The 13,158-nt window shown below is 36.8% G+C and overlaps 1 protein-coding gene across 1 annotated transcript; it reads left to right on the top strand.

The window, feature by feature from the left end:
* The first annotated feature begins 3,788 nt into the window (after positions 1-3,788).
* LOC132311907 (uncharacterized) lies at positions 3,789-4,843 on the top strand. The gene has a single exon (XM_059810056.1). The coding sequence runs from the start codon at positions 3,817-3,819 to the stop codon at positions 4,603-4,605; it is 789 nt and encodes a 262-aa protein (XP_059666039.1). The 5' UTR covers positions 3,789-3,816; the 3' UTR covers positions 4,606-4,843.
* Positions 4,844-13,158: the final 8,315 nt, after the last annotated feature.

Consider the following 13,158-nt stretch of genomic DNA (forward strand, 5'->3'; position numbering starts at 1 on the left):
GTTCTTTACCAGAATAAATAGAGACAATGAACAATCTTTGTCCAGAAATTTCTGTGAACATAAATCCCTTTTGGCTCTGCCTCTTTTTATGGGAATCATTTTTCCCAACAAAAATGTCCATGTCTCAGTTGGTTATATATTTAGTGTTTTAATGTGTTGTCTTTAAGCTTTCTTGACATGTCAACAATTTGCTTTAATGTGCATAGTTTAGTGATCCTATTGTTAGAAGCCACCTATAAACCTAATCTTCAAGAAAATGATTTCCGTTGCACCAAAATGAGATTCTAGAATGCCAGCTAACCATATTGTTTCTTTTTTTTTTTTTTGAAATTGTATCTGCAGGCAGTGTGGGTTAGAGTGCACATTGATAAACAAATATCCTCCTTGCTGGGCGCATGATCTATGTTCGAGTAAGGGTACGTTAAAACTCTGTCATGCCCTTAAGATATCAAGTGTCTATAAGTAAATGAAATTACAATTTGTTCTGGATGTTTCTATGTTCAAGAGAAAGAAAGCGAGAGAAAATGCGAATTAAATGAGAGGGTAATTGAGTCAAGACCCTTTATTATTATCAAAATACTAATAAATAGAAATTACAAATATGCCTCCGAGGTAATATAAATCCCAACACCCCATCTCAAGGTGGATCATAGACATCTTTATGCCCAACTTGTTCCAACACACTAAAATGACTTTTTTCCTGAATTTCATAAAAAGTCAAGTCTATTTTGGAATAAAAGTCATTGCCATATTTCGGGGAAAAATGGCAATCCAACTCTATATGCTTAATTGTCTTGAAAGACTTGAGTGGTATGTACTGACAGCTTGATCACAAAACATCTTCATGGATTTCTCATTTGTTAAAAACCAAACCATCATGTAAAAGTGACGTAGCCGAAATTATCTACCCACCAATAAATGTGCAATATCCAGAAGCTGATCTCCTTTTCATATGGTGGTCAGCCCAATTTGCATCAAACATCCCACAACATCGAGAGAATTAGAAGGTCTAAACATTAGACCTTTTCCTAGAGCTCTCTTGAGATATTTCAAGATCTCTGACAAATAACCTCCCTGTTATGTTACCACAATTCTGCATATACTGATTAACACTTTAACTGCAACTGCAATAAGGTGGTGAGCCACAAATATTCCGTATTAGTCTTCTACGTCTACCAGAATCATCAAATTGCAGAACAACATCTTGCTCAATTTTACATTAGGATTTATGGGAGTGTCAATTACTTCTGCTCCCAAAAGACCCGTCCTTACTTCTAAAATCAAACGGGTTAATGTGGTTCAAGTTGAAGATGTTGCAAGGACGAGGGAGTCCCCTAAAAGAATGTTCGACAAGGGTGTGAAAGAAGTTGTGATGGAATTTAATTGATAATGAAATCCAAGTGCTCTAGGGATATTATGCAGGTTTGGAATTTCATTACTCAAAGGTTATTGTCTGGGGCTTGGACCATTAACTGTTGATAAGATTAACACTTAAGAGAGGTAGGTTACCTTTATGCTTGCACAAATATTTTAGGTTTAGAAAATGAAAGAGGTTTTGTCTGGATCAAGTTAAAGATGGTAGGCCAGAGGGAGGTTTGAAAGGCAATGTGCGAAAATTATGAGGTGAAGATGGTCTAGAATCTAGTGGGATATATATTGTCAGAGCAAAATGACTAAATAAAAAGAAGATTCACAATCTTGATCCAAGTTGTTGGGCTAGGCAGATATCTTGATTGGATTAAATTGTGTAAATTTCAAAATAATATTATAGTCTTGTTGTACTAAATTTTAAAAGAATATGACAATGTCAAATAGCGACAATCATTATAAACATAGGAACAACTATTGCTGTGAGCTCTGAGTATGCAAGCTTATCTTGAGTTAGGGAGAAGAATTGTGCTCACATCTAATTCTTGTGGTGGATAATAGGTTAACTTGTAACATAGATAATTGACAGTTAGCTGGCCTTGTGCTTTCATTGACCAGTTTTCTATACTTGCCATCATAATCTTGCCAGAGCACTAGGGCCAACCACAGCCACAAGGGTGACATGATTTGATCAGTTTGTCGGTGCTTTTATATGATGAGCTTATTTTGTTTAATGAAAGTTGTCCTGACTAATTTCTGTTCATAATTTGTCAGACTTAAATGTCCCTTTGTAGCTCTCTCTTTAATGAATTTCTGGCCTTGTAAAAAATTAATAAATTTTAAACCACAAGTTTGTTCTCCACCACAACTAAGTAATAAGAAAATCAGAAGAACGCTTGGTAATATGGCATAAAATTGCTTGCGGGTGATTGCGCATATCCGGAGTTTGCAAATCATCGGAGAGTCCAAAGTGGCTGGCGGGTGGGTTGATTCTTTGTTATCTTAAAAAAAGGGCATAAAATTGCTTGCCAAAAGAGAGGAGATGAAGATAAACAGAGGAGAGGTACTCAATAAATTATAATCTAAATCAAAGTCGCTTCCACACCACGTTGGAATGATTTTATACTGTTTCCAGAACCATCTAAGTGTTTCATCATTTTTCTTCTGTTACATGTTTATTTCTTGACTTTAGAGCTGGACTTCATTTGTTGTTGTTGGTTGGAGGTTCTGCTGAATAAATGCTGTTAACTGAATGAGTATGACCAGTTACCAGCCATGCATAAATATAACAAGAGTAATGCTCCTAAGAGGACCCTCTCATGGGAAGAGCCATGAGCTCTCCCTATTTAACCATTGGATGGAAATAATTATTTGAGATCCATGAAAAGTCAAATGAATTATTTAATGCATCTTTCCATCCAATGGTTAATTGGGGAGAGTTATTGTAGAACACATGAGCATTGTATGTCTCAAGTTTTATTTTCATTAGTGCTTACATTTTGTCTATTTCAAATTATCTGATCCTTCACTACTATGTCCGTTCAAATTAAACCCAACGTCCACAGTACCAAACCTGAGTTCAGGAATTGATTATAAAATATATCAGATTCTTAATTTCTAAATGCTATCAGGAACACCTCAAGTAATGTCTCACAAACTGATTTTTGAAGGCCATTTTTAACATAATAAAAATACTATAAAATAAGTTTGTATCAGGTGAAGCGGGTTAAAGTGTTCCTGTAAAATTTCCTTGTTACTGAAATATTAATAGGAGGTGATAAAAGCATTATTATATTAGATAACATATTTTGATTTACATTATCCCATACAAAGGGGTACAATGCACCACATTCATGTTTTTCAGGTTACCGAAACACGGGGACATGGAATTTGATGTGTACCATTCAGAATTTTAGTTAACCCATATTATAAAAATATATATCAGTTTATAATTGGTTCACCTTCTCAAGAAAAAAATTAATCTGCCTGTTCTGTTTAGAGAACTATTAACTAAAGGAAGTTGTGAATTCAAAACTATAAATTGTGGTTCAACTGAGTTCCATTTTAAATGAGTATGCATAGAAGTATTTTTTATCTGTAATTCGTACAAGGCATGCAAAATTACAGGAGCATGTGACGTGAAAATTATTGCTCCCAATGCATTTCTGGATTTTCCTTTTTGGCGTCAATGCATTTTTGCATTTGATCATGCATTAGTTTTTTTCGAAATATTGATCATGCATAAATTGTTTACCATTTATTGTGTGTATCACCTTTTTCGACTCCAAACACTAGTGATTTGCAAAGCTTGTATATCTGTTGAAAATACAGTTCACAATTTTTATGTTTTTTTAATTATTTTTATTTTTTCTATTTTTTCCTTTCCAACGCCTTGTCTTCATATTTTTTGATGAAACCAGTGATGAAGTGCCATTCGCCTTCAACAAGATGAATGGATTCTCCACGGTTGACGGTTTTGTGGAGTTAAACGAGTGTTTGGCAGAGATGATCAAGTATGTGGCTAATGAACCCTCAGTAGGGCTTTTCTATGTTCAACAGCATACCCAGAATGCAGTGCCCAACCTCGTCAATCTCAAGAATAACATTGTGGAGAAGTCCCGTGAGATGAATTTGCATGCGCAAGATTTGGAGGATTCTATAACCATGGCAAGCTCAATGAAAGAATGTGGCTTTCCCGTTGCCGATGAGATGATTAAAGACATTAAGAAATCTCTGGCTATCATGTCAACAAAACAACCAAAAAGTGGGAGCCCAAGGTCAGGTTTTCGAATGGGAAGAACTAGCTCTTGGGGTCCATCTACCTGGGGTCGTAATGCAGCTTATTCACGACAGGATGGTGAAAAGAGTGGTAGTTATCTGTCAACAGTTTTAAAGTCAGCAAAGCAAAAAGCCAGCAATTTCAAGTGGCCTCAACTTGATTCTATAGAACCAGGAGAAACCAAAGGCTCTTCTCTGTCGTATTCTAGCCTACCAGCTACCGGCACCACTTTAACTCTTCCGGTCTCACAAGCAGATGAATTGCCCCCGTCAAGTCAAATTGCCGATGAACTACAAGAAAAAGAATTACCAGTTGATGTAAACTCATCGAGTCATCAATTAGTGTCATTGTCGGAGAACTTTGATGACTTCAAAGCAAATAAAGAAGCAAAACTGGAGGAGTGGTTAGAAGGGGCCGGCAAACAGGATGGTCGCACGGGAGGAACTGGTGATGCGTAAGGGCTATATTTAACTAGAACTTTGGCTGCTGGAGAAACCTTACCTTGTAAATGGCTTGTATGTTTATTCTTGGTTGGCGCGATGCTAAAAGATGACCGTTCCTTTGCTGTTCTAGGTGAAGAATATTTGCCTTGTAACTATTGTATTTGCTGTTACAGTGAATAAATTACTTGTAAAATTCTTGTACTCGAATTTTGGAATATTCTTTACAAATTGTTAATACAGTTTTTTTCTCGAATTGGTGCTTATCAGAATTCTACACCAGCATGGTTCATTTTCTATAAAATTGGTGCTTATTAGTTTGGTCTTTGATATGGTAGATAGTGTTTGTTTTTCCAGAAATTTTCGTCCGTTGTGTAACAAATTTAGAAGCTTTCGTCTGTAATGCTTCTAGCACTGAATGCTGGTTAAAATTCAAATTTGTATGTAATAATGTATCCCCATTCTCTTTTATATTGAATACTATAAGTCAGACTGGTTAGCACTCTACAAACTTAGAAGTCCTTTCTTGTAAAAGGAAAAAATTAGTGAATGAAACTCTTTGTATTGAGAACTTGAAATATTTTCACTCTGGTCCTCCATATAAAAAAGTAATTGATAATTAGGTTAAACCAAATAAATAAGAGAATTGCACTTTGCAACATTGTTCACTCGGCTAGCAAAAATAAAAACAGAGAAGAACGAAAATAAAAACACAAAGAAGGAAAAAAAATAATTTTATTTTTATTTTTATTTTATTTTTGATAAGTAGGAAGGAAAAACAATGAATAGACAGAAGTAGAAACCTTAAAGGAAAAACAACAAAATTTGGAAATAGTGGTTATAAGAAGTAGAGTAATATATATATATATAAACATAATTGTAAATTTGAAAAAAATTTAGGGATATTGGAGTGTTGTCGCAAACACATCATCGAGTTTGAGGTCGCTCTTGTATCAGTCACAGTGCCGACTACTTACATATATAAAACCTATTTTTTTGTAAAATTCTTTTGGATGGTTAATGAGTCAATTTGGGAAAAAACATGGTTATTTTGGTCTTTTAACCAATTTTTAAAAGTTAAAGGGAATTTTGATAAAGTCAAATAGTAACAATGTCTTTTTATATATAAAAAGTGTTCTGACATCACTGAAAATTAACAGTTAGGGTGTGAGTGAAAAACATATCAAACATTTGTAACCTGAGTGATAGTAATTTTCGAAAATTATTTCAATATGATATTTGGTCAAACCTGATGGAGTATTAGTGAAATTAACTCTTTTAGTTTTTGATCACAATTATTTTATTATTAATTCTACTTGATTATTGTTTATAAAATTTATTAATAAAAGAAATAATAAAACTGAGCTCTTATAAATAGATATGGGTTTAGTGCAGAAAACCCCATGTAATATCAGTCATGTGCACAATTAGTCCATCTTTTTTGAAAATGTGCATTTTAGTTCATAATATTTAAAAAATGTGCAAATAAGCCCCTCTGATAATTTTTTGGCAAAAAGTAAATATGAAAATCCGATTTTACCCTTTTTGTTCCTATTTTACCCCCCATCCCTCCCTCTAACAAATTTTGTGATGAATTTACTTGTCTACCCTAATAATAATTTCATCTTCTTCTCTCTCCACTCCACCACCGAGCCATCTCCTCCCATTACCATTACAGGCCACCACCCCCATGATTTTCTTCTCTCCTCACTCTCTCTCTTCTCTCACTCCCTCTCTCCTCTTTATTAATTCATCCCAATTCCACCAATTGGGGTTTGTAAACCAAGTGTTATATACGTCCCAATTCCACCAATTCCACATTATTCTCTCTCTCTCTCTTCTCTTCATCAATTCATCAAAACCTTTAGCCATGCTAAATTTAATAATTTTTAAATCTGCCAATTGATGTTGAAAGAATAATGTGGTCACTGGCAGCGGCAACAACACCGATGAAAGCTTCATCATCTTCATGCTCAAATTGTGACTCAAACATTGAGTTTCTCTATCGGTGTAACCACATGGCTGAAACTCCATTGAAGACCACAGTTGAAGCTCCATTGAAGACCATGGGTTGATGATTCACTGAAAAACTATTCTGGCCGAAGTTACAATCCAGACCCATTTTCTGCGGGCTTCAGTTCAATTTCAGATGAGCTTCAGTTTCAGCTCCGGTATGTTTCATTCAAACCAGAAGCTCCGACGAGCTACAGAGAAGAGCCGTTTTATCAACACTATGAACTCTGGTGTGGAGCTCTGGGTTGACAACGGCCAAACCCAGCTATTCTGGCGTATCTTAGTGGTCAGAACTTCAGTCTGGCGAGCCCAAGTTCTGTTGATAAATATATGCTTCATGTGACATTTAAGATATAACAAACCTTATACTAATATGTCATGAGATAATTAACAATATGTTAATAAATCATTAATTAAATATGCAACTCTATATTTAATTAAATATGCAAAATAAAGCAATAAAATAATAATAAGTAAATAAAGAACCTGGACTGAGGCTAGTATTGGATACTATGTCCTTAAGACAGATTCGCCCCGCTATGGTGCTAACGGATTCAGTGGCGTCTATTTCCTAGGATATAACTGTCTACATCGACCAGTAGCAGCGCTACAAACTCGTGAATACGGTGAACCTCCTCCGTATAATACTCTCTCTGACTAAAAAATGCATCTATATTATATAAATGCCGAATTGGGTGTAATCCGAACCAAATGGTTCGGATCAATCTTAGTATGGCTTGATGAAATTGGATTATGGTCTAAGTGGTTCGAACCACTTAACCTATGGTTTGAACCCACTTGGGTTGGGTTTAAGTCTAGAAAGGGTGATAGAAGAAAATGACAATGAACTATTTGCAAATGATCCAAATGAGGGTATTTATAAACAACAAGGTGCCTTTTCGGGTGGGTGCAACCCTTTGAAAAAAACACTAAAAAGTAGTCTTTAAGTAAGGTGCCTTTTCGGATTGGATGTAACCCTTTGGAAAAAACTAAAAAGTAGTTTTTAAGTAAGGTGCCTTTTTGGATTGGGAGTGTCTCTTCATCATTGGACATAACCATTTATATGTGTCTCTTTATCATTGGATACAACCATTTATATGTGTCTCTTCACACTGGACACATCTACTCCAATTGGTTGCAATGGTTCACATGGTGTCCATTCACCAATAGACACATCCACTCCAATAGGTTGTAATGGTTCACATGGTGTCTGTTCACCAATAGACACATCCACTCTAATAGGTTGCAATGGTTCACATGAATAGTTATGTCTGTTGGTTTTGAGTTGCATCTTTCCATCCCATAATCAACCAGTAATCGCACCTGTTTAGTTAAAGGCATCTATTGATGACTAATCAAACAATTCTCATTCATAATTTCTTACAAGTTCGGCAAAGCTTCATTTTAGAGCAGTGATGAACCACAACGGTGACCAACGGTATAGAAGTTTCGACGTACTCCATCGACGACCAAAACTGAAACTCACAGACCCAGTTCGGTGAAGTCTATATAACCAGTTCGGCGAATCTTACATAACGGCAAGCTCCAAAAACTACAACGGCTAGTTCTGGTGATGGTGATTAAACCAGCGCATTCTAGTTTAGAAACATCTATCTTTTCCGACCACGAGTTACGACGGACAAAACGTGTGCTTCACTTTAGTTCTTTCTTGTGAGCTTTATCTCAGACCTACAAGCCTTAAGCAAGACCTAATAGAAGCTTTAACCTTCGAGGAGCTTCCTTTCGTGTCAGAAGTTGGTTCCACGGACATCTTCAAAACTCAGTCCAGTGTATCCTAGTCCGGCATGCCACAGCTACGGTGGTGTAGTTTGTTGCAGTGATGGATGAAGAAGATGAGGTGGAGAGGAGAGAGAAAAATGAGAGGAAGAATCGAGGAGAGAGATGATGTGCTAAAAAATGGACAAAACAATCCTTTTACATGGCTTACATTTTAACATATTAATTTATTCTATTGACATAAGGGTATTACAGTCATTTTAAATCTCAAGGGGGTTATTTGCACCAACTTGATAATATATGAGAGTTTTATACTATACAAGAACTTTTTTGCATTATATCGATAGTACAAGATTTTTTTTTTGCACTTTACCCAATATATATTTATAATGACTTTATAAATATTAAATATCAACTACTTAAAAAAAGTTGTTAATTAGTTATTTATAAAATATTTTTTTATTTATTATAAATTAACTTTTAAGTTTTGATAGATGTGTGTGTTTTTTATTAGTATATATTAAAATTTTAAAGGTACATATATAATCGGGCAGGTCATCACTAAATTTTTTTATTATAAATTAATTTTTAAATTTTGACCACGTCATCATAAGCCCGCCTAAACACACTTTCAACTTTTAATTATTTTATTATACTCGTTCCAAATCAATTTAAGAGACTACCCCCTTATTAGGGTCGGGAAGGGGACGAAAAGGTAAGGATAAATTGGCATCCTAACAAATCCAGATGGAGGAGGACACCACGAATCCACCAACGCACTAGCCAACCCTGGATGCACCGAAGAACAGAGCGATCGAGCATCGTGAAACTCCCAAAAACTGACAACATCCTTCTGCACCACAACCTCAGGCCTCCATAAAAACCCCTCAAAGACCAACCGATTCCAGGCTTTCCAAATACCCCAAATATAAAAGAAAATCAGACTAAGAACGTCTGCAAAGTCCGAAGAGAGCATAGTCGTATGCACCAGAAAACTCCAACCTACCCGGAACGAAGAAAAAGTAGAATCGGAAAAATCAAAACACATCGAAGATAACTTCCACACCTATATAGAATGAGGACAAGAAAAAATAAGATGCACCGCAGACTCCTCCTGCAAACCACACCGAGGGCAAAGAAGGGATACCTCATACCCGCTATCTAGCAAAGCAACTCGAACCGGCAAAGCATGAAAACAACATCGCCAAAGAAAGTGTTGCACCTTAGACATAGTATGGTACCGCCAAATAGAAGACCAAGGACCAGTAGTAGAAGCAACCCCCAAAGAAGGAACCATGGAAATGGCTAATTTATAGGCCGATCGCACCGAAAACTTACCCGACCTCTCTGGAGACCAAATGACCTCATCGGGCTTATCTCACCAACTAATGTGGATTTTGAGAATTTTCTGCACCGTATGGGGAGAGAAAAACTGAGACAAAACATCTACCTTCCACGAAGACGTAATAGGATCAATCAGCCCTGCCACAGAAGAAAATGGAGCAGGAACTTGGGGAGGTGGCAGTTTATATGGTATTGTAAGGACCCAATGATTGGAAATGCCATTCCCAATCAACGAGCGGACCCCCTAACGTAACAAGGCCTGAGCAGACCAAATACTATGCCATCCCCAAGAAGGATTATATCCTAAAGAAGCATCCAAAAATGACAATGAAGGAAAATACTTGGCTTTTAAAAGCTGGTATAGCAGCCCATGTTTCTGGATCTGAAAATGCCAAGCATGCTTTGCTAAAAGAGCTAAATTGAAAAGCCTTTAAATCGTGAAAGACAAGACCACCCAACGGTTTACTCCGGCATAGTAGATTCCAATGAATCCAATAAATTGCCCGAGATTTATCTTTATTACACTACCAAAAAGAACGAATATGCTTCATCAAATCTTGGCACAACGTAGTAGGAAGCTTAAAAGAAGACATGACATACGTAGGTAAAACACTCAACACTGCCTTAATTAACACCTTCTTCCCACCCGTGGACAGAGCTTTCGTCTTCCAAAAAGATAACCGGTCCTGTATTTTAGTCAGTAAGAATTGAAACACATCCCGCTTGGAACGTCCCAAAATGGCCGGCACCTAAAGATACCGACTATGAAATCCCGACAACGGCAATCCTAAAGAACTACTAATAGATCGCCGCGAGGACATATGAGCAGTTTGTGAGAAAAAAAAGAAGAGGATTTACTAAAATTCACTTATTGCCCAGAAACTTGTTCATAATCTGCCAAAATACGTTGCAGCACATAAACTTCCTCTAAATCAGTAGCACAAAACACAATGGAATCATCAACAAAAAACAGATGAGACACGGATGGAGCGTCCCGACAAATACGAACACCAGATAACAACCAAGCTTGCTGGCCCGCAAAATAGCCAGCGAAAGAGCTTCAGCACAAATAAAAAACAAATATGGGGATATAGGATCGCCTTGACGCAAACCCCTGGACGGTTGGAAAAAACCCATAGAACGCCCATTAATTTTCAAAGAGTAAGAAACCGTGGAAATGCAGGCTGTGATCATTTGAATCCAATGGGCATTCAAGCCCAATCGGGCCAGCATAATAAGTAAGAAATCCCACTTAAGCCGGTCATAAGCTTTACTCATATCAAGTTTCAAAGCCAACCATGCCTTCCTGCCCTTATGCTTATTTTTTAAATAATGTAAAATTTCATGAGTAACTAAAATATTATCAGTAATATGAAGACTCGCCACAAATACACTTTGAGAATCACTGATAAAGGAGCCAATGATCCCTTTCAAGCGGTTAGTCATTATTTTTGCAATAATGCGATAAGACACATTACATAAAGAAATGGGTCTGTAATGACTAACCTGCGTCGGAGAAGAAATCTTAGGAATTAAAACAATATTAGTGTGATTAAAACTGGAGAGCAAGTTCCCCGTAGCAAAAAAACTAGAGACAGCCCCAACAATATCCTTTTTAATGATCTCCCAATACTTCTGATAGAACAGCGGTGTCATCCGACCTAGGAGCCTTCATCAGTTGCATGGAAAAAACAGCCTGCTTCACCTCCAATTCTATCGGAGGTAACAACAGATCAACGTTCATCGCAGCAGAAATCCGGACAGGCACATACTGCAAAAATTGCTCAATAGTTGAAGGACGGGAAGACTGAAACAATCCCTGAAAATAACTCAGAAAGACCGACTGAACTACCGTCTCCTCAACCACCCATTGATTCCCAGCATCAAAAACTCCCGAAATGGTATTGCGGCGTTGCCGCCATTTAGCAGTGATATGAAAAAATTTAGTATTATGGTTTGAATCGGACGCCAAAGTTGTTGTGGATGGGGTGTCATGTGGAGTGTCTTGTCCATTATAAATTATTTCTGTCTGTTTTGACATTAATCGGGACTTGTGACGGTTTTCATCTGCTAAGTTGACTTATGTGCGTCGCCAGGGTAATCGAGTGGCTCATGCTTTGGCCGCTCTTTCACTATCAAGGCTTGAGTCGGATCAGGTGTTATCTTCTCTTCCTCCTTCCGTGGAGGTGGATGTTGGGTCTTAGTTGGCCTTGATTTTTCGGTTGCTTGTGTTGTGGTTGTCTTTACCATGAAAAATAAAAATAATAATAATAATAATTGTTGGCATCCTAGGAGCGTATGATGTGATTCTCCCAAACAGCAATTCCTTCCATTAACGCAGCGACCAATGGATTGATGATAAGTGGGACCCATCATAACAGAGACACGTCAACATGATTTAGAATTACGGAGTACTAATTAATTACCATATCTCACGATCACGATCACAATCACAATCACAATCACAATCAGAGCGAATTATACCCCCACTCCGTAATTACCGTCCGTTGCAGAGCAAAGTGTTTTAAGAAAGCGTAGAGTTACCGCCTCTTCCACAAACTTCACTTATAAGAGATGGATAGAATTCCAGCCCCGCATAGACTCGTCTTCTTCTATGCCACAATCAAACCATAATCTCCTCTCCTCAATATATATGTATATATAGTCACCAAACAATAAAGTTTTAGATCTGAAAATTTCGCAAACAGAGTCCATTCATATATATATATATTGTAGAGAGAGAGAGAATTAAAGATGTGTTGTGGGAGCAAGATTTGCATGTTGTGCACATGCCTAATACTGGTGGTGATTGTGATTGGTTTTCTGTTTGGATTTGGGGTATTCAAAGATGGGTTTCACAAGTTGAAGGACACAATTCATAACTGCGATGCCTCTTCATCATGTGGAAGACCCTTCATGGGTGTGGGTGTGGGTGTGCCTCCTCCGTTCTAGGGTTACTATCATCAAATCTTTTTCTCTTTCAAATCTTGTTCTATCATCCATCTGCTGGGTTTGTGGGTACAAAATATATGGGGTTTTGTGTTCTTCTTTCAAGTTAATTTTCTTCATTCTTTAATGAATTAATACTGTTGTTATTTTGCTACTGCATTAGGATTCAATGTAGTCACTCATTCTATTCCATTGGGAATTTTTATTAATTTTTTCTTTGTTGCTATCTATGGAGGATCAATTTCATTTCATGCCTCTTTTTATCTTTCGTCTTCATGTACAAGAAATTATTAGGTGAAAGCTCAAGGACCAATTGATTTAACCTACCTTTCCACCTAATTTTTAATTTTTAATTTTTAATTTTTTATTTGGCCAAATGTCAAATTGGATCATCAATTTTGCAATGGTACACCACAATTCACAAATTAAGGTTGGTGTGGGTGTGTTTTCTATTTTAGTTTGAAATTAGGTAAGAAAACACACTTATTTGTGTACCTTGTGTCTTCGAGAGCCTCTCCATCTTCACAC

The sequence above is a fragment of the Cornus florida genome, unplaced genomic scaffold, assembly GCF_030987335.1.
Source record: "Cornus florida cultivar Cherokee Brave unplaced genomic scaffold, ASM3098733v1 CherokeeBrave_3.0.0_Hap2_Chr06, whole genome shotgun sequence".
Taxonomy (NCBI): domain Eukaryota; kingdom Viridiplantae; phylum Streptophyta; class Magnoliopsida; order Cornales; family Cornaceae; genus Cornus; species Cornus florida.

Excerpts from the sequence above, each read along its gene's own strand:
- LOC132311907 (XM_059810056.1), top strand. The coding sequence starts at position 3,817 with ATGAATGGATTCTCCACGGTTGACGGTTTTGTGGAGTTAAACGAGTGT.